General features: G+C 33.4%; 2 protein-coding genes and 2 long non-coding RNA genes across 21 annotated transcripts; 2 read left to right on the top strand and 2 right to left on the bottom strand.

Annotated features, from left to right (window-relative positions):
- Window positions 1–325: 325 nt before the first annotated feature.
- On the bottom strand, window positions 326–15384 carry LOC112722113 (uncharacterized). The gene is made up of 3 exons (XM_025773085.2): window positions 15227–15384; window positions 14334–14653; window positions 326–651 (listed from the first exon to the last, which is right to left on the bottom strand). The coding sequence occupies exons 1-3, from the start codon at window positions 15382–15384 to the stop codon at window positions 488–490; spliced, it is 642 nt and encodes a 213-aa protein (XP_025628870.1). The 3' UTR covers window positions 326–487.
- On the top strand, window positions 1436–18448 carry LOC112723271 (N6-mAMP deaminase). 18 transcript variants are annotated; one of them, XM_072207719.1, is made up of 14 exons: window positions 1436–1985; window positions 2122–2192; window positions 2447–2538; window positions 2625–2684; window positions 2784–3023; window positions 3102–3516; window positions 3748–4040; window positions 4146–4464; window positions 6087–6163; window positions 6679–6800; window positions 7895–8149; window positions 8297–16545; window positions 16665–17080; window positions 17573–18448. In XM_072207719.1, the coding sequence occupies exons 1-6, from the start codon at window positions 1795–1797 to the stop codon at window positions 3207–3209; spliced, it is 762 nt and encodes a 253-aa protein (XP_072063820.1). In that variant the 5' UTR covers window positions 1436–1794; the 3' UTR covers window positions 3210–3516; window positions 3748–4040; window positions 4146–4464; window positions 6087–6163; window positions 6679–6800; window positions 7895–8149; window positions 8297–16545; window positions 16665–17080; window positions 17573–18448. The 18 variants fall into 18 exon arrangements, with proteins under 18 accessions (XP_072063820.1, XP_072063816.1, XP_072063817.1 ...); XM_072207724.1 differs by having other exon boundaries at window positions 1463–2035; window positions 3102–3327; window positions 3405–3516; window positions 7895–16545; XM_072207715.1 differs by having other exon boundaries at window positions 6087–6800.
- LOC112723282 (uncharacterized) lies at window positions 18436–20890 on the bottom strand. Its single transcript, XR_003163058.3, has 3 exons — window positions 20751–20890; window positions 19301–19398; window positions 18436–19173 (listed from the first exon to the last, which is right to left on the bottom strand). It is a non-coding gene; the product is annotated as an uncharacterized lncRNA (long non-coding RNA).
- Window positions 20669–23098, top strand: LOC140176435 (uncharacterized). The gene is made up of 2 exons (XR_011867970.1): window positions 20669–20902; window positions 22828–23098. It is a non-coding gene; the product is annotated as an uncharacterized lncRNA (long non-coding RNA).
- The last annotated feature ends 1756 nt before the right edge of the window (window positions 23099–24854 follow it).

Genomic DNA, 24854 nt, shown 5'->3' on the forward strand with positions numbered 1-24854 from the left:
TACTAAATTAAGTAACTAGTTTAGTGGTTATTCACTTATTGTAAGTCATTACATAAGGGAGGTTGTTAGTTCAATTCTCACTTCTTCTCACTTCTTTCACTATATTACTCTACCCTACCCGCAAGAATACCCGGACCGTACCCTACCCTATCCGCAGCGGGTCGGGTATCCTACCATACCCGAACGGGTTGGACCGGGTTGGATACCCACGAGTAGGATATGAATTGCCAGCCCTACCTTCAAACAAGATAATTCACCAATTCACATATTAAAATAAGAATAAACTATTATTTCTATCCACAAAAATTGAAAACGCTAATATATCTGTTCATAAAAGGCAGAAATTACTATTTGCACTTATAAAAAATAGATTTTTGTAGACAAAATTATTCAAACTCTAAAAAATTAAATTAAATTCTTAAACTACCATTTTTTCCACTACTATTACCATCATTTTTCTCTCTTATCTCTCTCTCTCTCAATATTCTTAGCGACTCCACTTCCAAACTCTACCACCACTCTCCTCCTCAACTATCACCATCACTGCCTCCATTACCATCACCACCACAGCCATCGCCATCGCCATCCCCACCTTTCCTTCCTTCTTCCTCCTCTTCTTCCACCTCTTCGCCATATGCCGAAAGATTCTCTCTGCATACAAAACAAGCACAATAAAATACATAAAAAGATTCAAACACACCCTTATCCTGAAAACAATACAACAAATTTCAATTTTTTTTTTCACAAAAAAAATGTTTTCTCCCACCTGTCTAAATCACTAATGTTCTAATTAATCTGATGCTACGTTCATCTAATGCTAATTTGATTCAAATAAATCTATAAAGATGATAACATAATAATGAAAAGAGGATTATTTACTTGAGGAGGAGAAGATCAGAGAGGGTGTGTGGGAGCTTGATACGGCCGAACTCGGTGGCGAACATGGTGAGGTAGATGCAAAAAAGGCTGATGGTGAAGAGGAAGAATACGGCGACGGCGGTGGCAAATTCGCAACTGTTGAGAGAGAACTTCTCAGATTTAGATTTTTTGGTGGCGGGGGAGTCGTCCTCACCATTGTTCTCGAGGTCCTGACGAGCAACCTATTGGTATCGACCGCTATGACGCTCTGCGTCAACCTTAGATCTAGGGTTTCTTTCCGGCATAGACAGAGGCTGAGCTTGCGCTAGATGATTATGCTGGTGATGGTGGTGCTGGTATTGTTGAGTTGCGACCGACAATGATGAGGGAGTGTGTGGCGAAGGGGTTAGGGTGACGGTTGAGGAGGAGGGCAAGGCGGTGCTACTAAGCAGCGATGTGGTCAATGTTAGGATTGGTCAATGTTAGGATTGGAGTGACTGAGAACATTGAGAGAGAGAGGGGGAAGAGGGAAGATGATGGTTATAGTGGTAGAGAGAATGATATTGAAAATTTTATTTAATTTTTTAGGGTTTAGATAATTTTATCTCTAAAAATTTATTTTTTATGAATATAAATGATAATTTCAATTTTTTATGAATAGATATAATGGTATTTTCATCTTTTGTAGATAAAAATAATAGTTTATTCTTAAAAGAATTATAAATTTAAAATTGATTAAAGCGTACTTTTAAACAGACACACACAAAGTCACAAACCCCCCGCCCCCTTTTTTTTTAAAACGTACAAATAGTCAAATACCAACACTCGGTATTTCAAAGATAGGAAATAATATTTGAATATTCAAAATTAACAGCAAGTATAACATTGATTGGGATCTTATCACAATGATCGTGGCGTGAACCCTAAATCCTCAACATGTTTGAGTGCTGTTTTTTTTTGTCTGATACACGCCCTTGGATGAGTTCAGTGAATGGCCATTGGCCAGTCTCTTCTGAACCAACCAGAGTGTACTCTTACTCTTACCCAACACCCAACGAAGCACTTGCAGTTTCAGTTTCAGTGTTGAGGAAGAAGAAAAGATGGAGTGGTGGATGTCAATGCCAAAGGTGGAACTCCATGCTCACCTCAATGGATCCATCAGAGGCTCCACTCTCCTGTACTCCTTTTCTCCTTTCCTCTCTCTCTTGTTTTGTTTCTTCATCTCATTCTCTTTCCTCTTATCCTTTTTTTTTTGTTGCACAGAGAACTCGCTAGAGCTTTGTGGGACAAGGGTCTAATAGATTTTTCCCAAGTGGAGCATGTTATCCTTAAAAGTATGCTCCTTTTCCCTTTTTTCCTTTCCTATTTTCTTGTTTTATTTTCAGTGTGCCCCTTCACTGTTGTTCAGCTTCATGTTCATTTTGGGACTGATTTTGACCCTTAACAGCTGTTTGATTGTAAAAATTACGCACTCTGCTAGTGTTTGTGATATGAGGGACTGTTTGATTGTCACTTTTAGTGTTAGTAATCGTTACTATTATAGTGTTTAAGGCTTATAATGGTGGTGGTTATGGTTTTGTAAATACAGATGATCGTTCATTGACTGAGGTGTTCAAGTTGTTTGATGTGATCCGCATTCTTACTACTGATCACATGACTGTTACAAGAATTGCGAATAAAGTATGGTTGCTTACTATCTAAATTTCTGTGTTTCTAAATCCGATGCCTTCAGCCTTTGCATTTATAGAAGCAATTTCTGAATGCAGGTTGTTGAAGATTTCGCATCAGAAAAGGTTGTCTATCTCGAATTGAGAACCACCCCAAAGGTAACTAGAAGAGCTTGGTTCTTGATGCGGACTCTTTTTTTATCTTTTTGGTTTTTTCTATTGATTCGACAGTGAATTTTTCGGCTTAATTCCTTACAGAAAAACGATTCCCAAGGAATGAGCAAACGTTCTTATGTTGAAGCTGTATTGGAAGGGATAAGATCTGTCAGCTCAGTTGATGTGGCTTTAATTCCTTATATTGAGGATCCTAGAAATCTTTTAGATCCTCTGCACGCAGCAACAAATGATAAATGTAATGGAAATAGTAGGAAGAAAATCTTTGTTAGGCTTCTCTTGAGTGTTGATCGTAGGGAGACAACAGAAGCAACTATGGAAACTGTAAGATGAGTAATTTCAGCATCCTTAAGTTTGATGCTTGCTACTTAATACCTTCAACACTCCATTTCTATGTTGCAGGTCAAACTGACACTGGAAATGAGGCATTTGGGGGTGGTTGGAATTGACCTATCTGGGAATCCAAAGGTTGGCGAATGGTATGTCAATCTATCAAGGACTCTAGCGTAGTAATTCGTAATGATGCTTTAGATCAAAGTCTCCCGTTATCTTTTTTTGGAAAAGATACTTGCCAGCATTGAAATTCGCCAGAGAACAAGGTCTTTTTGTAACCCTTCATTGTGGAGAGGTGCGCCAATCTTTTATTGTACCTGTTACCTGTGGTGATTACCTGACTGGTCTGTTTTGCTTGTTTCGTGCTTTTAGGTTCCTAATTCAAAGGAGATACAAGATATGCTCGATTTTGTTCCCCATAATCGGACATGCTTGTTTCTTTGAGGAGGAACACTGGAGAAAGTTGAAGTCTACTAACATTCCGGTTAGACTTTGCAAGTTCACTAGTCACATTTGTGATAAAATAAGAAAGTGAAAAGTGTTATGATAATCATCAATTAAAAATATAGTGCATGGCAATATGGCATATTCATCTAATCCATCACATTTGAACATTTGATAGTTTCTAAATTCGAACCATTTTTGCATAATATTGTCAATACTTATATAAAGAGCTGGGCTCTATATAATTTATTGCTTCCTTTACATTTTTCAGGTTGAAATTTATTTGCTTGCTCACGTCCATTGCTGCAACACAGGCAAGCAGCTTTGAATAGCGTGAAAGGCTCACTTGGAGATTAACTAGCATTTAGATCCGTCGTGATTCCCCCTCCATTCTATGTAATTTAATGAATTAATAACAAAAGACTGAAAATATTGGCAAAACATAGGCCAAATATTTATTAATATATCTATCTATTAATATATAATAAGAATATAGTTGTGGTATTTGCTCGACAAGTGGAGTGTTCTGTGTTTGACACGTGGAGCTGTGTATGATTGACAAGTGTATGTTACTATGTTTTTAATGTTGGGCACTTTGCTGTTCTCAATCCAAAGAAGTAACTGGGTGGGATTTGATTCAAATTCAAATTGAAAATGATTTTGTTTCAGGACTTTCAAGAAGAGAATATGAGAGAGAGAGTTGCCAGTTCTGATAGGGGGAGTAGTTGGCACCAGACTTCCTCTTTCAATGTCGCAGAGAAGAGAAGAAGAAAAGGTCGGTGAAGAAATAAAGCACGACGGAAGAAGTGGGTGGCGATGACAACGACGGTCACAGAGAAGGATGCTAGATCGACAGAGAAAAGAAGAGGAATGAGGCGGCGACGGCGGTGATGGAGGTTACCGACGCTGTTGGATCCATAGAACTGCATCTACCGCAGAACGCTGTCACAGCCGTTCCTTTGCCAATGGATGATGCGAATGAAGGATGGTTAGTTCTCTCTTTATTTTGTTGTTTGATTTCATTATAACCAGAGAAGAATCCTTTATAATCCATTCTTCGGTGAACGACAGCTTCAAGTTCTAAAATTTTGGTTAATCTGCAATAAAATATATTTTTTTTTGCTTTCGAATGATTGCATGTACATTTCGGTTAATCTATAATAATCTGTTTCCTTTTTGTTGTTGGATAGCTAACCGTGTTTGTCTTCTATTAACTATATTGCTGATTTTTTTTTTTTTCTGTTTTCGTATCTTATGTCATTTCTTAAAGAACATCTGAGGTGGTGATTGACCTGCAATTGCAAGTAAAATTTTTAGTCTCTATAATTCTTTGTTGTGGTCTCTGATGGAGTCTTTGATTATGCCAACAATGTCCTCCAAGTAATACTATCCTTTAAAATTTCCTTTTGTTGCCATTTGCATTTATGTTGATATTAGAGGAATGAAAAGATTGCTGCCTAGGATGGTGGATATTGATTCTATATAATGAAATTGACATTAAATTTCTACATTTTATGCCTCATTTGACATGATTGATAACATTTTTATCCAGTTCAATAATATATTTAATGTTATATAGACCTTTTCAATTTTACCGGTACTTTCATCCTCATCATCATAGAGTTCATGAGGAAGTTCAATAATATTTATTTAGGTTTGATGCCTGTACTCGGCAACCCTTAATCTATAACATATAGAGAAAAAAGAATAAACATTTGTGTGTTATATCCATTTCATTTTAATTAATTGGATCCAACACTAAAATATATTTATGTGTTCTGAATTTGCACCCACCATCTCATTGTTAGGGATTCTTTCATTTGGTATGTCAATCCTCTCATACTAACACATCACATATGCCAATATAAATTTTCTCGAAAGATGTTTCGAGTTCTTAATTTATCAGCTAGAATTGATTTCAGTAAAAAAGATCTGCTTTTGGAAATTCTACAAGAGATAATTTTGAAGCAATGAAGATCATCAAGTAATGCAAAATAAATTCTTTGTTCTTTTTGTTTGGGTATATACTAATGCAAATTACAATGTTAAAGTATTTGATTATCATATCTTGAAGGTTTATGGGATTTTTGTAAAAATTTTAACGAATATGGAGCATTTTGTTTTTTATCTGAAACTTAATCATGTGATACTTTGATGAGATGGTTTAAAACAAACCAAACCATGGAGCAGTTTCTTGGACTATTAGGAGTCCAACAGCAATAGCAGAAAGTTGGAGGTGCTACTGCTCTTGAAGTTGGAGTTGCTTCTCTTGAAAATGCTACCCCTCTTGAAGTTGGGTGTTTTTTCTATAATTTAAAGAAATTTAGTAAAAGCTATTTATAACAACAATGGTTTTTCTTAGAGGCTATAGTTTTTTTCTTTCCTAAACATAAAATGTTGTTCAAAGGTGTATGCATATCTTAAGTTCAGGAGTTGTTTCATAAAATGCTGGAGTAAAACAGCATCACACTTAAAATAAGCAGTCATTGTTGTCTGTTGACATCTTATGTAATTTAGTAGCTTTGACTTTTATAGATTTTTTTGTTACTACAAATTTTGATTTGCTTTTGGTTTTGCTAAGTAATTTGAAAACTTGATTTCTTTTTTAAGGAACAACTTCTCCGACAAAGCTCAAGGTGTGAAATCTGCTGCAACGTGCTCCGGCTGAAGTTGCACCTGCCAAAGCGGTATGAATGATTCATCTGCCTTAATCGCTATTTTTTTACCCTTTTTTTGTTTAAATTGGATCTTTTTTTCTCTTCTTTAATTTGTTCAGTTTAATTCTTGGATGACACTCTTTAAAATTTAACTAAGTTTATATGTATTTAAATAATTTTGATCTTCCTTTTCCTTCCATAACTAACTTCTGTATATTTGTTTCTGAGTTTTCTTTAAAAATGAGTTTCATACCATATATAAATATTGAAAACTCAAGGGCACATAGATAATGCAAACGGTTAAAGTCATGTATTACATGCAGTATTTTGTGAATATGCAGCAATAATACTAATAATAGTTGGTAAATTATCTGCTTTAATTTTCTTTTTCTTCTGCTATACCTGCATGATGAATGTAATTTTCCATTTTTTATTTTGTACTGTGATTTCTATTAACTCAGTATACACCACTGTTGCAGTTTTATGTTATGGTTTGTTGGCAGTTTTTTAATCATTGAACCATGCTCTTGACTATTTTCTGTAAGTCTGTAACTATAACAACGTTGACGACGAGGATGATGATGATTACTACGCCATCACCGCTCCACCTCAATCCGTTTGGGGCGCTCCTGTTGCTGCTGCAGCTGAATCCGAGGCCCATGCTGAGGTGAACATAAAACTTTGAGCATTATTTCTTTTTTAATTGGATTATTCTATTCATGTGTGTTGGATCACTACTGCTGAAACTTGATATGCAATGGCTTGAATCGTTTATTTTTTAACTATGGATGGTGATGATCGTTGCCTTGATGCAGAGAGTGTAATTTCTTTCTTTTATTATTGTGTTTTTTATTTTTGAATCCGTTAGTCCTGTGGCATGGATAGTGACTAGACTTGGAAAAGGTGGATTAGTTGAGCTGTTCATGTTCTCACATTTATTTGCCATGAGGTGAACCGAACTGGAATGGATGTTATTCAGTAGGTGATTTGATTGCGTTGTCTGTGTTCTGTTAGTTGGATGTGTTAGGCAATGCTGTTTTGAAGGTTGGATTGGATGGGTTTAATGGTGTCTTTGAGGAGAAAGAGTTGCGTTGAATGTTATTGCATGCATGATTGGAAAGAAAGCTGGTGTTCTTTTTATATCTTAAAGATATAATGTTGGATATTCTGTTTGATAATGAGGATCCTGGATTCTGGTCTTGTTCTGGATATCTAGCTTTGGGAAGGTATTTATGATCCTTGTTGAATTGTCATTTATGAGATTTGTGTTAACGGTCTAACGATCTGTAATCTGGTATGCTTGGATTTGATGACGTTGTGCTTGTCGTTTTGCTAATTCAAATATCTATGTTCTTGTCGAGTTGTCATTTATTCGGTTTAATGATTTGGAATCTGATTAATATGCATTTGATGACTATTTGTCGGTTTGCCGATTTGTTATTCTCATTTCCGGATTTGGAATTTGGTTCTTCAAGCTCAAGTTTCCACGTGTTCAATCTTGCATAGTTAAAATGATTGTGTCTTCACCCATAACTATAATGTTTAACGTAGATGATATAATGTAGCTTTTATTCTTCATGGACTTGCCCTTCACGTCCCATTTGGAGTAGTGAAAGCTGAAAGCTGCATAACTGGGCACTTAATTGTTAATTTGTTTTGGCCTTAATGGCAAATTAATAACATAGAAGATGGTTATTATTGTTTCATTGCGACATTGAGCTTCACATTGACTAACTGCAAGACATGTGAATGATTTAATAGCAGGAAAGCGATAGTGAGATAGAAGGCCTTGATGATGTCTTGATGATGCTGAGGATGAACATGAAAATGATTTAGAAGCGCCAGTAGATCCTGAAACTGTTGTTAAGAAGCCTCGTGAACCTTCGTTGTCTACCAAGGAAACTGAAGAGCAACTTTCAAAGAAGGAATTGAAGAAAAAAGAGCTTGAGGAGCTTGAAGCTGTTTTAGCAGAGCAAGGATTGCAAAAAGAACCCGAAAGCCAGGCTGACTCCCATGGTAATATGATGTTTTTGATCTTGTGAAAGAAAAAAAGAAAAAAGATATTATAATTATCTTAGTTCTTTTAAGGAGGTATCTTTCTTTTCGGAATTTTTTATTGATTTAACCATGCTGGCTACAAGAATGTTATTTAAATATCTAAAGTATTTAGTTGAGGCTTGAACTTGCTCATGCAAACGTTCGCCAATACATTTGCAAGCCCTGCTAAGATGACAATGGTGAGTTAGAAAAGGAGAATGCCACCGGTGAAAGCAAAAATGCACAGAAGAAGAAGAAGGACAAATCTTCAAAGGAGCAGAAAGAATCACAAGAACTGCCTGATTCTGTGGCTGAGCAAGAAAGACAACTACGGAAACTGCTGGAACGGGGAAGGCAGAGGATGCACCTGTAACTGACGTGAAAGAGTGGCATAAGAAAGTTGCATCTGTGAAGAAGAAAAAATCAAGGAGATGCCGTGGCAAAGAGAAATGATAAGGCGACTCACTACAATCAGCAGCCTGTGCGGTAAATAGGCTGGCAAGTGGCAAAGTACTTGTATCTTCTCTTTGTTTATCCTTTTGTTTTGCCCTTTATATTTCCAGTCTTTCCATTATCATATATGGGCATATGCTCTTTGTTCATTTGCAAATGCAAAATAAACATCGATAGCGGCTTTAGATAAATTGACTATGAGCAAATATATAATTTTACATGAGGGAAAATAGGAGTATATGAATCTTTTACTCTGGTACTCTGTGTACTTATCAAAGTTTTGAAGCAAGAAGGTATAATCCATTTTTCTGTCCCATTTGTTTCATGGTATGCCCATCTCCGAGAAAATTCTTGATGATGTTCATCTAATATATCAGATGCCGTTAGAATACATCAACGCATTTTTTGAATTTAGTTTGCCTATAATTCCCTTCGGTCTCTCGGAATTTAAGAAAATTAGTAGCATGGTACAATGTGAGCGTATCATTCTTGTCAAATCAAACTTCTTTTAAGATCCGGTGACGTTGATATGGAGTTGAAATGAATGGGCAAGATGTGATACTTATAGTAAGTAAAGTACCAAATATTACAACCTTATCTAACCTATTAATTGGTTGAAGACAGTATAAACGAGAAAGAGGAAAATTATAAGAGAAAAGTTCAATTCATTGTTTAAAGGGAAAAATATAAAATATAATTTTTTCTCCTAAATTTTGGCAAAAATTTTAAAAATACTCTTAAATTTTATTTTATTTCAATTTTGTTCCTAAAATTGTCAATTTGCATTAAGTATATCTCTAGTAAATTTTTGGAAAGTTTAGAACAAATCAGTAATAATACATGACAACTATGTCTGATTCTTTTTTTGTGACTCAACTATGTTGATTTGCTTATGTTAAAGGTTGTTCTTGTAAAATTATTGCTAAATTAATTTAAAAGTTTTTGAAAAATTAGTCACCACTCACCTCGAGTATATATGATGCAAATTGAAAACTTTTAGAATGAAATTAAAATAAAATAAAACTTAGAGATATTTTTTAAATTTTTAACAAATTTTAAGGAAAAATTATATTTTATCCTTATTTGAAATACATTGTGTATTTTAAAATAGAAAGCACTAAATTGTTCATTTATAAATTAGCATGAATAAAAGTATCAAAATATAAACTTTTATTTTCCTAGTCAATTAATTGAGTTCAAATATTGAATTAAAAAAATAAAAACTATGATGTGAATTGAACAAAACAAATAGTATCAAAATACAATGATACAATATGTAAAAAATAAATTGAATACTAAAGATCATATTGATAGCATCAAAATAATTTTAAATTGACATAAGAAGTTCAATAACACGACGCAATAAAATATTGAATCTTTCTAAAATAACATTACACATTCAATGAATTGAATAATTATCTTATATATAAAACAAAATCTAAAAATCTAAAAAAAATAGTGAAATGTCTTCACTCTAACTCCAAAATTTATAATTAAATGATATGATAAAACTAAAAACTTATTTCATGAAGATTTGAGTTCAGATTCACAAATTTTAATAGAAAAGAGAATAAGTGGAAAATTATATATATAATGTAGCGAAATTAAGTAGAACAAGTGCAAAAATTTGAAAAAGAATAAACTGTGCCATTTATGTATAAAAAGAAGACGACATATCTGATAAAACAACACATAAATTTCTAAAGAATAACGAAATGTCGTCACTTTAACACCAAAATTTTTAACTTAATGATGTGATGGTACTAAGAATTTATTTCATGAAAAAATGAGTTGCATATTTACGAATTTTAATAAAAAATAAGTGAAAAAATAAGTAGATAACACAGCGACATTAAGTTGAGCAAGTCCAAAAATTCGAAAGAGAATGAACAGTGTTATTTACGTATAAGAAGAAGTCAACGATGACGATGACAATGACGTGATGATGATGGAGGAGGAGGAGGAGGAGGAGGAGAAAAGAAGAAATTAAATGAAAAAAGAAGAAGACGGAGGAGGAGGTGGTGGAAATGACAATAACAATAAAAAAAAAGAGAAATATTAGGAAAAAGAAGGAAGAGAACAAAAAGAAGAAGTAGCAAGAGTGTGTATGTGAGATGAAGAAGAACCACGATGAAAAAAAGTGCATTCACGGTAAGTGGCGCGTGATGTGAAAAACGATTATAACAACTTAGTTGAACTTGGGTATGTAATTCACTTGGAATTGATTGTAGAGCATTATTATTTAGTATATATATACTCTTATGAATTTAATTTTGATGCACTCTTATTATAAAACAGTTTTATACGTGCATCTAATGACGTAATGTCACATCATGAAAAATAATTACTATTTTCATTGATCGCATGAATGGTCATCCAAAAAAACGAGTGTGATTGCACGATTGTATAAAATATTTTACACTATCAGTGCATCAAAATTAAACCCATACTATTATATTTCTATATCAAAAGTAAAAATATGGTATAACATTGAGTATTATCACTACTACAAAAATATTTATTACAGACAGATATTTCCAACAAATTTTATCCCACAGAAATATAGACAGATTTTGTGAGAAAATTTTTGTCGAAAAGGAAGAAAAATAAATTAGCATAAATTACAGACAGGAAAAAGAATATGTCGATAATTCCGTCAGAAATTTTTTTTTGTGAAAAATAATTACTGAAACAAATCATCTATATTTAAATGATAAAAAATACGGTGTTTTATTAAATTATCAAAGACAAATTTCATCTAATTTAAAATATTCTGTCGAAAAATATTAGGTTAAACCTAATTCTATGCCACTCTCTCGCAATGTTCTGAAAATCAGACCGGACCAGCCAGTTCAACCGGATTAATCGAAAATCGGTCACCTAGTCGGTTCGGTCCACCTACAAAACCGTGCTGCAAAAAACTGGCTAAACCGATGATTAACCGGCGACCCGGTCAAACCGGCCAGGTTTCATAAAGTACCGGTTCTTCCCGCCAGCTAGCGAAATGGCATCGTTTGGCTTAAAAAAAAGGAAAATGAAGGCTGGAGAGTGAAGAACGCATGTTGCTAGGGGTGTTCATGGATCGGATCTGATCTGTATATCCGCGGTGTTTATCCGAATCCGATCCAAAAATTGCGGATATAGATCCGATCCGTAAGGCATTCGGATCGGATCCGCACACTAGTCGGATCGGATTGCAGATTTTGTGTTGGTATCCGCAAAAATAAAGAAATAAATAAATAAATATTCTTTTTATGTTTTATTTCAACTAATAATTATTATATATGTTGTATTATTTTAATTTATTATTCAAGTAAAGTATGTTTAATATTATTTTAAGAATAAACATATTTAAAAGAAGAGAAAAATAAATTTATTGATATTTTTTTAATAAAAATAAGCTTTAAAAATATTTTTATTTTTTTTGCCGATATATCCTATATCCGATTCGATCCGATCCGCAAATGTGCGGATCGGATCCACCCTTAAAACCTGCGGATATTAGATCCGATCCGATGATTTTAGTGCGGATCGGATAGAAATTTTGGCCATATCTGATCTGATCCGCGTTCACCCTACGTGTTGCAGGCTTACCCTAAATCCCTAATCAGCTAATCTCTTCGAAGAAGTGAAGAACACCCCACTCCCAACCCTAAGCTCTTCCAGGCTCGAGCTTCTGCCTAAGAAGGACAACCGCCGCCGTGATTCGAAGCAGACGCCGGAGCAAGCACCACTGTCGCGGGTCGTCGCCTCAGCGTCGCGGGTCGTTCTGTTCTCTACTTCTCTTGCGGTTAGTTCTGGGCTTCTGGCTCTTCTATTCTGCGGTTAGTTCTCTTGCGGGTCCTTCTCTTCTCGTCGCGGGTCGTTCTGTTCTCTTCTTCTGTTCTTTCTGTTTTCATTTTTTTGTTCTGGGCTTCTGTTATTCTGTTCTTGTGTTTTTTAATTTTTTAATCTTGTTTATTATATGATTAATCAAATATTGAATAAATTTGATGTATGTTGAATTTGAGAATAAATTTGATGTGTGTTGAATTTGAGAATTCTGTTTTGCTCTGTTCTTCAATTCTTTTATGAAATTCTTCTGCTCTTTTCAATTTTTTTATTTTTTCAATTCTGCTCTATTGAATGCCATATGAATTGTATGAAATATGAACTATGAATTGATATATTGGTCTAGATTCTGGATTGCTGGCATTCTGAGTTGGGGTTGATGGTTGATTTTAATGGTGGTTGTTAATTTTGTTAATTGTGTGTTCTGAGTTGGGGGTTGTTGGTGATGTGATTCTGAATTTACTTTGATGCTAAGTATGGATTCTTTGTTTTTGAGTATGGATTCTTTTAGTTTTTCTGTTTTTGGATTTTTTTACTTTGGAGGCTGAGTTTTCTGTTTTTGAATGTTGAGTTTTTATTGTTGAATACTTGATTAGAAGTCTTTGTTGAAATTTTTTATGATTCTGAATTTAGAGTTTAGAACTTTTAATTACCTTTTTATACAAATAAGGAATCAATTCATAAAAAGTTCTTCAATAGTATAATAATACCTTGCTTCTAATTATGTCACAGCTTGTTGGGAAGTTTCTGTGTTAGTAGGGGAGAAAAGAATTCTATATGTATATATGGAGCTCCTTAATTAAACAAGGGGAGAAAGGAATTCTATATGTATATATGTCACATGCAGTAACAGCATACTAGGCAAACCACCACACAAGTGGCAGCCCTCAAACAAAGCAAACACAAACCAAAAAGTACCAAAGCAAGAAAGATACAATAAACAGGCAAGCCAAGCCAAATTCAGACAAAAACGAAAGCCAAAAAAAGGAATAACACCAACACAAGGGGATCACCAGGGTGTAGGCACACAATTCATCAACCAAGAGGTGCCAAAGGTAAAGTCAGATTGCTTATTTTACATCCCTTAAGTAATTAATATTCTAAGGATCTCACTTGATATTTTTTGTTTTTTATCATCTCATTTTAGCAAGCTAATCTTTTAACCATTTCCAACTTCAGCTAATATCCAAATGCCAAGATAGCTTAATTTGGAGGAACCACTAGGAACAATATATTCCAATTTCAGAATTACAAGAAAAAAAAACCTATAGAAAAAATAATTAAAGACAAAACGCCCAAAAAAAAAAGATCTGTGCTCTAACTTGGATTAAAACAAAATTTCAAATTACTAATTACATCACTCTCAAGGATTGAAACCTGTGTATTACTTTCTTCCAACCACATGCAATCAATCACATTTTGCACTGCAAGGGGAGTTTTCTCAAATCCGTGTACACACATATTAAAGTCAGAAATTACAGCACAACAAACAGAGAACCTGAAACTTGAGGCCTGAAACACACTTAATTCATGTATCACCGTTTTGAGTTATAATTTAACATATAAATGGTGCAGCAAATCAGAATTTTTCATTCTACAAAATATAAATTATTAATACAGAATAGCATAGCATAAATTCATCAACAGGCAACAGCTACTAAAATCAGAATTCAGAATTAATGGAATATAAAAAAATTAAAGTATGAAAAAATGAAAAAACAGCCACCAATTATCAGAAATTCATAGAACAAAACATCCATTAATAAAAACAACAGCCACCAACTTCAAAAAATCAAAATCACCATCAAATTCATGAAAAAAGCAAAAACCTAAACTGAAATCCCAAAATACAAGAAAAGGAGAGAGTAGTGAATCTTACCAGGGATAAGAGAGAAATGGCTGAAGATGTCAGAAACGCTGGTGACGAGAAGAGCGGCGAACGACGGGAAGAGAGAAAACGGAACAGGGCGCACGGGGCGGTGCGGTGATGATGCAGTCTGGGCCGGCTGAAACGGACAGTGACGAGGCCGTGACGATGGTGGTCGGAGGTTGCTGGCTGGGAGCCTGGGACGACGGAGAGAATGCAGAGACGAAGAAGAGTTAGGGCTGGGAACTCGAAGGTAGGAGGTTGCGGCGCTCTCTGTTTGAAGTGGGAATTGGGAACTGAGAAGAGGAGTAAGGGATTTAGGGTTAACTTTTCTATATATATATATGCAAAGTGAAATTACTTAAAAACCAAAATAAAAATTAAATTCATAAGGATATTTAAGTAATTTAATATATTCGGGGATTGTGGGGAATACGGGGACGGGGACGGGGATCCCCGCTCGGGTCCCCGCATTTGCTTCGGGGGAATTTTGTCCCCCATCCCCGTCCCCGCAGGGAAAATTCCCCGTCATCGGGGCCCCATTCGGGGCGGTCCCCGCGGGGATCCCCGCTTCCTGGGGATTTTTGACACCCCTAAGTGGGGATAGAGCCTTTATTAGTGGAGTTGAGGAAATCATCTTCCTGTAACAAAGGCTCTATCCTCACTTGTTATCAAGTTGTAGTCTTAAGTTCCCATGATACATATTCTTCCCTTCATATAATATTGCGAGAGCTTGTAAAAATTGCTTTAGATAAAACTTGAATTTGTCCCAATCCTCAACCCAGACATCAGCTAAGTCCTTGTCATAATGCTGGTAAATAAAAACTCATGTCTCCCCCTCGCGAAAATAAACAAGCCCTCGTAAAAAATGTTCGGATGAGAGTTTCAAAGAATTATCAAAACACCGTATCTGTCTCTGAACTTCTTCTCTGTGATTATTTGATACTTCTAAAACTTTAACTTTTCTTCCAGTAGTGCCCGATATTGCATCTGAAATAATAATGCGACTCTCTTCTACTCTTTTAACTTCATCATTGTTAGTATACAATTGATGGTTTTTCATTGATACTAATAATCATAGTTGAAGCAAGTGCAGCGTTAGTAACAAACTCATACCAGTGATTATTTTCAGCAGCAAAAATACTAGTTCAGTGATATTTTCAACAACAAAATCAAAATGTAGTCATGTATTACAGTAACAAAACTGAGAAAGAAAGAACAGCGGAATTTGTTGAAACTCACCAAATCGGGGACCAACATTTGGTTGCGTGAAGGAAGTTGATGGTGAGACAAGGAGACGACAAAGACGACCAGCCCCGGAACCTACTGCTTCTGTCGCCAGCGACTATGAGCAAACGGAGGGTGGTAACAAGACAGAGAGCGACAACGACGATCAATCCGAGGACCTACAAAATCAAGCATTCAATCCTGAAGATGGAGAACTTTAATTACTGCTTCATATTACTTGCTTTTAATGTTAGACAGCAGTCCAAATAGCTTAACAGTTGGAAAAAGAAAGGAGAATGCTTAACAATTGAGAAAAAAAGGAGAATACTAAATATTTGTTTTGAACTTTGCACAAAAAAAGCTTAATAATTGAACTATGCCTTGATATCCTTTTGGGTTTAGCAACTGGGTGTTATGCCCAAAAAATATAAATATAAAATATTGACTATGGTCAAAGAAAGATAACTTACACCACTATCTAGGTATACCATTTCAAAGTTGATTTATTATACTAATCAAATTTAAATCTAGTTTTTATTTTTCTTTTCATTGTTTTCCCTCTTTTGTTGTGTGTGTTGGGGAGTGGGTTGTTTTATGAATTCAGGCCATTCTCTCTGGGGAACCAAGTATTGTTGAGGCAGCTGCTGCATTGTTGAAGGCTATTGTTACCAGGAATCCCAAGGCCATGATACGTCTATACAGCACCAGTGCATTTTATTTTGCACTGGCCTATCCAGGATCTAATCTACTTTCAATTGGGCAACTCTTTACCGTCACCCTTGTCCACCAAGGATTTCATGGTGGCGAAGAGGCTGCGGTTTCAGCTTCATTGCCTTTGGCAAAACGCAGTGTTCTTGGTGGACTTCTTCCTGAATCTTTGTTGTATGTATTGAAGCGCAGTGGTCCAGCAGCATTTGCTGCTGCAATGGTATCAGATTCTGGCACTCCTGAGATAATATGGACTCATAAAATGAGGGCAGAAAATTTAATACGTCAGGTATTGCAAATTAAGGTCTGATGTGTATGGTTTTTTTTAGAATACAAGTGTACTTCCCAAACTACCTTTCCGGTATTGTTCATGCGGTTCGATTTATCCCTGTTCACTGTATTTATCAGGTTTTGCAACACCTTGGTGATTTTCCACAGAAATTGTCACAGTATTGCCATGTTTTGTATGACTATGCCCCAATGCCTCCAGTTACATACCCTGAACTTAGAGATGAAATGTGGTGTCATCATTATTACTAGAGGAATCTGTGTGATGAAATCCGCTTTCCAAATTGGCCTATTGTTGAGCAGCTTGCAAGATCCTTGAAATATCCTTGGATGATGTATCCAGTGATGATGTAAATAAAAAGCACTATTCGGAGGTATCAGATGAAACATCTAGCTAATCAAAGCAAATTGAAAATATCGACGAGGAAAAGTTAAAGCGACGATATCGAAAACTTGCTATGAAATATCATCCTGTCAAAAACCCTGAAGGAAGGGAGAAGTTTCTTGCTATACAGAAGGCTTATGAACGCCTCCAGGTAAACATAGTTTGCATGTTACAAGCTTATTTGGATTCATATATCAATAGAAGTTACTAGGATAGCGTGATATTCAGCACAACTATCCTCATGTTGAAGTTAACTGCTTGTTATTTTGAAGTCTTCAAATGCCCATGGGGACATGTTTTGTTGTCTTAACTTCTTAATTTTTGATATGTAAGTATATCATGCAAACAAGTCCATGTACTTTCTTTAGTGTGAGAAATGAGAAATGGTGTGATAGCCCCTGTCACCCAGATTGGGAGAGTTTTGTAGATGCATAAACTGTTTTGTTCTTTTCTCCTTTTGCAAGCCAGCTATAGACAGGCTGTTATATGCATGCACAGATTTGGGGTAGCAAAATCATGATGTATGTTAAAATTTCTTTTTGCTTCTTGGGGGAATTTATGTGATATAATATCATTTGCTTGCAACAGTAGGTTTTTATATCCTAATTCACTGAATATTTACCTTTTGCGAACTGTATCTTAGGCTACCATGCAAGGATTGCAAGGTCCTCAGCCTTGGAGATTGCTTCTTTTGCTGAAGGGGACAATGCATTTTATACAGAAGATATAGAGACATATTGGAGCTATTCAAATATGCTGGCTATCCCATGTTGTTAAATGCTGTTACTGTGGACAAGGATGATAAGAATTTTCTTTCTTTCAGATGGAGCACCTCTCCTTGTTGCAGCATCAGAGCTTGTTTGCCTGGCGTAAAATTCCATTCTAGCTCATGCTGCTCGTTGACTTTTATTGTGGCCAGATGTGCATCTTCATTGAATGGAGAAGAGCTGGTGAGAGATGGAGGAGTGCAACTTCTTGCAACTCTTCTTTCCCGTTGCATGTATGTTGTTCAACCATCTACTCCTGGAAATGAACCACAAACATCATGCGAACATTTTCAGTTCTTAGTCAATTTGAGGCTGCCGGATCTGAAATACTCGAGTTTTCTGGGCTAGTTCCAGACATTGTGCACGGCACTGAGTTTGAGCTTCTACCAGGAGCTGTTGATGCTGCTCTACAGTCTATTGCCAATGTTTCTGTTTCATCTGAGTTGCAGGATGCTTTATTGAGGGCTGGTGTTTTTATGGTATGTCAATTATTATTATTTTTTTTTTTGGGGATAAAATGCTTGGTATTTCTCTCTCAACTATAGGTATGCAGGAGGATGTCCCATGTGAGTTTAGGGCTTAGTTAGCAAACTTGGTGTTTATATGTGCCTGTGTCGCCAAATAGCTTAAGTATTTATTTAGTAAGATGAGCTTTACCATTACATGAAAATTTACTGTGTATGAAAGTAACTCTGTAAACAGCTATCTACTAAGCTCTCTAAATTTTGCAAAGGCTTAATTTTCAAAGCTTACTATATATTACTTATGACAAAGATGTTTCATGTGTGCGCTCTTGGTGGAGCAGATAATACCAACAGTACTTATGCACTAGAGTGGTTAATTTTTTTTGAGAAATGCCTGGCATATTATTTGGCAACTATTTTAGAACGATCTGTCCACTCCTATATCGGTGGAGCTAAAAAGGGAATGATGTATGTTAAGTCTAGCTATAATTCGATGATAATTTATGGTGGTATCACTGTCTCCCTTTCTTATCATTTTTATGTTTAAAGTGTTGTGTCTAGTTGGGAATTGTCTAGCTATTCTATGTTGTAGTATTATCATAATTTTTGTGGGTTTTGAGCAGATCATTTGATAGGAGATACCTCTTTAAACCTAGCCTTTCCTTGTCTTTATCATTGCGGATTCAATCCTGGGTTTGTCTTTCTCTTGGGACTTCCATTTCTTTCGTAACCTTAATGATAGGGAATCCTTTCAACCTTTGGCTCTCTTAGGTATCCTTGATGATTTTTCTGTCTTCTAACCACTGACAATAGGATATTGTCTCTTGATTCCTCTGGTAGTTTTAGCTGTAAATCTCACTTTCAATTTTTAAAAAGAATTACAGATTGAAGAAAATTTTTTGAGTAAAATGATCATGATAGTATTTCATTAAGCAGCAGCAGCAATTGCCATAGGAAATAGTTGACAACAGGAAATTTTATGCAATAAACTGAAATCAAAGATGCATCCAGTCCTGAAATACAAAAGGATGAGATGAGACAGTCTTTGAGAAACCATGTACATACATACTACGATGTGCAACACAAGTATATTAAGTAAAATTTGCATTCCAGATAGAAAATTAGATAATAACTATATACCTTAATGACAGATATCAAACCGGTCTTAAATTGTAAAACACCTAGTCCCTCACTGATAGGTTCCAAATTTTGGGACAATGAGTATGCATGCTTACATACTGCAAATAAGAATAAGATTCCATTAGAACAATTGTTAGGAACCTTAAGAGCTTCAATAACAGAATTAAAGCATATATTGGCACTCCCAAGCCACTATCTTATTTCAAATAACATATACATTTTCAAATTAGCACACAATTAAGCCATATGTTGATTTTAACCCATTTAAATTGTCAGCTAAATCACAGGCCAAGTTCGAATTAGCAACAAAGAACTCAATATTAACATCAATTTCATTTTATTGAGTAATTCTTTAATACTTCTTGTCTATATGGTTGATAACATGATATATAGTTCAATAAGGATGAATATGTGATCCTCCTTTTAGGAAATGTATATCCTATAGTCGGCCAATGACTTTCACAGTTATACTGTATCATGTTGAACATACAACAAAGATAATACACACAATTTTATAATAACTTCTATATCTAATGTTAACCAAAGTAAGTGAATAAATTAATTGGTGCTATTTTTTTAATAAATTATGTATAATTTAAAACTCCTTTTAATCGTCTTTATTATCATCATCTTCTTCTTTCAAAAATTTTCATAATTCTTCTTATTTTATGCTTCTAGCAAGAATCAGTATCACAACTAAAAAATTCCGGTGTCAAAATTAAAAAACTTTTTTGGTACTATTTTTTTAATAAATTTTGCACAACTTAAAAGTTTTTTTCCTTTCCTTCCTCTGATTTCACCCTCCTAATAAGAACAAAAAAGAAAAAAAATAAAAAAAAATGTTGCAATAACCACTCGGAGGAGGAGGAGAAAAAAAATAAGAAAAAAATACGGCAACAACAACAACAATAAAAGAACGATAATGAGGATAAAACACGCAAAGAAAAAAAAAAGAACATGAAGAAGAATTGTGTGATTCATGCAAAGGATGTGTGAATGATTTTTATTAGGTTTGTGCCAACTTAATAGGACTTGGTTGACAAAAATATTTAAATATATTACGAGACCAAAAATATATATAATAAATTATTATTTCTATTTATAAAAATTTAAAATATTAACAAATATATCCATTGATAAAAGAAATTAATTTTATACTCATAAAAGATAAAAAGTTATTATTTTTATTTATAAAATTTTAAAATATTAATAAAACTATACATGAATAAAATTAATACATGTATTTTTGTGACATCAAAACTATTTTTATGGGTAAAAAACTAAATATGAATAATTTTTCATTATATTAAAGTTTTATAGTTAGAAATTAGGATAGATTTCTCAATATATATATGACTGGGAACGAAGATTTCTCGACGAAAAAAAGGCATCAACAAAGTTCAATACACAAACAAAAAGAGGAGCCCGAAAGCCCCAAAAAACCAAGAACCTCTTCTTCTCTTCATGTATGCGGGCTGCCTGCCCGTCCTCAAGCACAGAACGGATACTGGAAGGTGAACGAACAACGGATCCGGTGCCCCCTTTCATTCGCTTGCCCTCTGAAGGGAAACAGGTTACTCTGCACTGGATCTGCGGGTCATGGTAAAAATCAAATATATATATATATATATATATATATATATATATATATATATATATTGTTATGAGTAGAGTCTATCATTTTAGGTTTGGTTCGATACGATAAAATTTTAATTTTTTAAAATAATTTATTAAAATTAATTTTTAAAATTAATATTTTAAATTGATTTGATAAATAAAATTAAAATTAGTTGTTAATAAGCATAAATTACAAAAATTATGTTTGAAGGAGTTATTTTTAGTATTTAAAATATTTTTAATAGATATAAATATAATAAATATAAAATTTATTAATATAGAATTGTATTGAATTTTTAAAAAAAAAATTTTATAAATATTTTCAAAAACAACCTTAACTTCTCAAAACTAGAAGTATATGTATATGATTAGCACCACTTTTTCAAAATGCTTTTTTAAATTGAACTTTATTGAAAAAAAATAAAAAACCAATATCAATAAAAAATAAAAATTTAGTTACTTTTGAATTAAAATATTACTATTCACATAGTGAAGTCTTATGCCTAATTTTCTTCCTGTAAAATTAATAATTAAATACTATTAAATAAGTTGATATATTTAATTAAATTATTATTTAATATTTTTAAATTATCACCTTCAAATAAGATAATTCATCAATTCACATATTAAAATAAGAGTAAACTATTATTTTTATTCACAAAAGTTGAAAACACTGATATATTTTTATTCATAAAAGATAAAAATTACTATTTGTACTTATAAAAAATAGATTTTTGTAGACAAAATTATTCAAACTCTAAATAAATAAATTAAATTCTTAAACTACTCTCTCTCTTTAGCGACTCCAGTTCCAAACTTTACCACTACTCTCCTTCCCAACTATCACGATCACTACCTCCATTACCATCACTACCACTACCATCGCCATCCCCACCCTTCCTTCCTTCTTCCTCCTCTTCTTCCACCTCTTCGCCATATGCTGAAAGATTCTCTCTGCATATAAAGAAACAAGCACAATAAACTATATAAAAAGATTCAAACACACCCTTATCATGAAAACAATACAACAAATTCCAAAATTTTTTTTTTTTCACAAAAAAAGATGCTTTCTCCCACCTGTCTAAATTACTAATGTTCCAACTAATTTGATGCTACATTCATCTAATACTAATTTGATTCAAATAAATCTATGAAGATGATAACATAATAATAAAAAGAGGGATCTTTATTTACTTGAAGAGGAGAAGATCGGAGAGGGTGGGTGGGAGCTTGATACGGCTGAACTTGGGGCGGACATGGTGAGGTAGATGCAGATAAAGCCGGTGGTGAAGAGGAAGAATATAGCGACGGCTATGGCAAATTCGCAGCTGTTGAGAGAGAACTTCTCCGATTTGGACTTTTTGGCGGCGGGGGAGTCGTCTTCACCATTGTTCTCGAGGTCTTGACGAGCAACCTACCGGTATCGACCGTTATGACGCGCATCCTTAGATCCCAACGAATCACTCATACTGCTCACAACATCCTTAGATCTAGGGTTTCTTTCCGACATAGACAGAGGCTGAACTTGTGTTAGATGATTATGCTGGTGATGGTGGGGCCGGTATTGTTGAATTGCGACTGACACTAATGAGGGAGTGTGTGGCGAAGGGATTAGCGTGACGGTTGAGGAGGAGGGCAAGGAGGTGATACTGAGTGGCAATGTGGTCAATGTTAGAATTAGAGTGGCTGAGAACATTGAGAGAGAGAGGGAGGGAGATGATGGTTGTAGTGGTGGAGAGAATAATATTAAAAATTTTATTTAATTTTTTAGGATTTAGATAATTTTATCTGCAAAAATTTATTTTTTATGAATACAAATAATAATTTTATTGGCTCCCTATACTTTCTCTTAATAATATGCTCATACACACTTGATTTTGGTTACATTGTCCATGCTTCAAATTTTGTAGGCTTCATTTCGTGTTAAGGTGATAAGATCTGCTCAAGGGGCGTCAATATACCAAGTAGTATGATTTTGTTTATAACTTTATATACAAATACATATATACTTTTATATTTCTCATGTTACAGAAAGTTGTCACAATATTGGAAGTCATTTATAACATGTTCACGTTCATTAATTTGGATATGAACGTTAAAATATTACAAACAACTCTTTTGATTGTCATTTACAGAAATAAATTATACAATACGAGCAAAGAAAAATTGAGTTGTGATAGATATATTTTTACTGTTGTGGTGGATTGATCTCTTCTTGTGTCTCAAGTTCGGATGGTTCATTAACTTAATTTTTTCCACAATATAATTGTTTCTTATATCATGAGCAAATTTTGCAAGTAAGTTTCATAAATCATAATTGGATAAAGACACGTGGTACCTAGCATGAGATGAGATATCATTGTTTATAGAATGCGTATTTTCTTGGATTATGTCTCTATCATATGTTTTTTTTTAATTATTTTTTTTGTCGTATTTATTGTATAAAATTGAATTGGAATTATACTTCCCTTGAATAGATGAGTTGGGTAAAGTAATGTAGCAAACAAAGACTAATAAAAGTCACCAAAAAAACAAAGACTAATAATTACTATGCTTAAATTTATGTTTGAAAATATAGAATCATGATTGTATACTAATAACGAACAAACATATCACGGTTTGTTTTTGTTAAATGTTGGAAGGTGTTTAAACATAAGTAACGTGTTGGCACGATGATTTTCTTTTAGTTTTGTAACAAGAATTATTCTATTAGGCGCACCGTCACAGGGTGAGTGTATGTGACGTGAATGTTGAGCCTTCTAACATAAATCTTTTTGGTAAATTTTAAGATCTGCAAACCAATTGTTACTTGTCCAATGTCCATACCACTTAAAATTTTTACTTAGATCAAGCCAACATATGAAGTAAATGTAAACAAAAAAGAAAAAATAAATAAATAATTAAGAATAATGTTATCTTTACGTATAGTATTATTGTTGTTTATTTAATGAAATTTTAAATTATTTTTTACTTCAGCAACTGGAGAGAAATATTAGTACAAGAATATTTTTCAAGTTCATATAATTTTAGTATTTTAGGTTTTCGATTAATCCAATTGAATCGGTCAATCAAGTCCAATTTTTAGAACCTTAAAAAATACACACAAAATTATTTGATTTATAATTTAATTTCATTGAAAATTGATGTAAAAATTTACATACAATACATTACTCAATAACATACTAAAATATACAAATAATTTAAAGTCTCAAAATACACAAAAAAAAAAAAATTTTAGTAAAATTTCAATAACTCATAAAAATTGACCGAATGAAAGATCATAATTTAAAATAATAGAAAATATTAAAAGTTGCTATAATAATAATAATAATAATAATTTATTATGATCTGATGAAAAAAAAAGTGAAAGAAGAAAACGAAAAAGCAAAAAAAGACAATATAAATTAATAATTTTAAAAATAATAATAAAATTAAAAATAATTTAAAAAATTGAATATAAAATTAAAAAAATAAAATATTTTTTATCTATTAAAATTATGTATGAGAATAACAAATGTTTTGTTTCAAATTAAATATTATTAAAAAAATAAATTTAATAATACTTATAAATAATTAATTTGTAATTAACGTTTATAAATATTTATTTTTATTTTGTTACACATAATTTTTTTAAGATATTATTTAATTTAAATTTATAAATTTTATACATTTTAAATTTAAATAAATATTAAAATTTTTATATGCTTTTAAATATTTTTTATTTTAAATTTTTAAATTATTTCATCAAATTTATAATTTTAAAAATAAAAATATAAAAATTAAGCTAATATATATAGAGAGAATAAGTTTATATTTGAAACCTGGTCCCTGGTCAACAGCCCCATCTTTCATCTTTTAACTAGGGGTGTTCATAGATTGGATTGTATCTGTAGATCTGCGATAAATAATCACATTCGATTCAAAAATTGCGGATATT

This window comes from Arachis hypogaea, chromosome 11 (assembly GCF_003086295.3).
Source record: "Arachis hypogaea cultivar Tifrunner chromosome 11, arahy.Tifrunner.gnm2.J5K5, whole genome shotgun sequence".
Taxonomy (NCBI): Eukaryota; Viridiplantae; Streptophyta; class Magnoliopsida; order Fabales; family Fabaceae; genus Arachis; species Arachis hypogaea.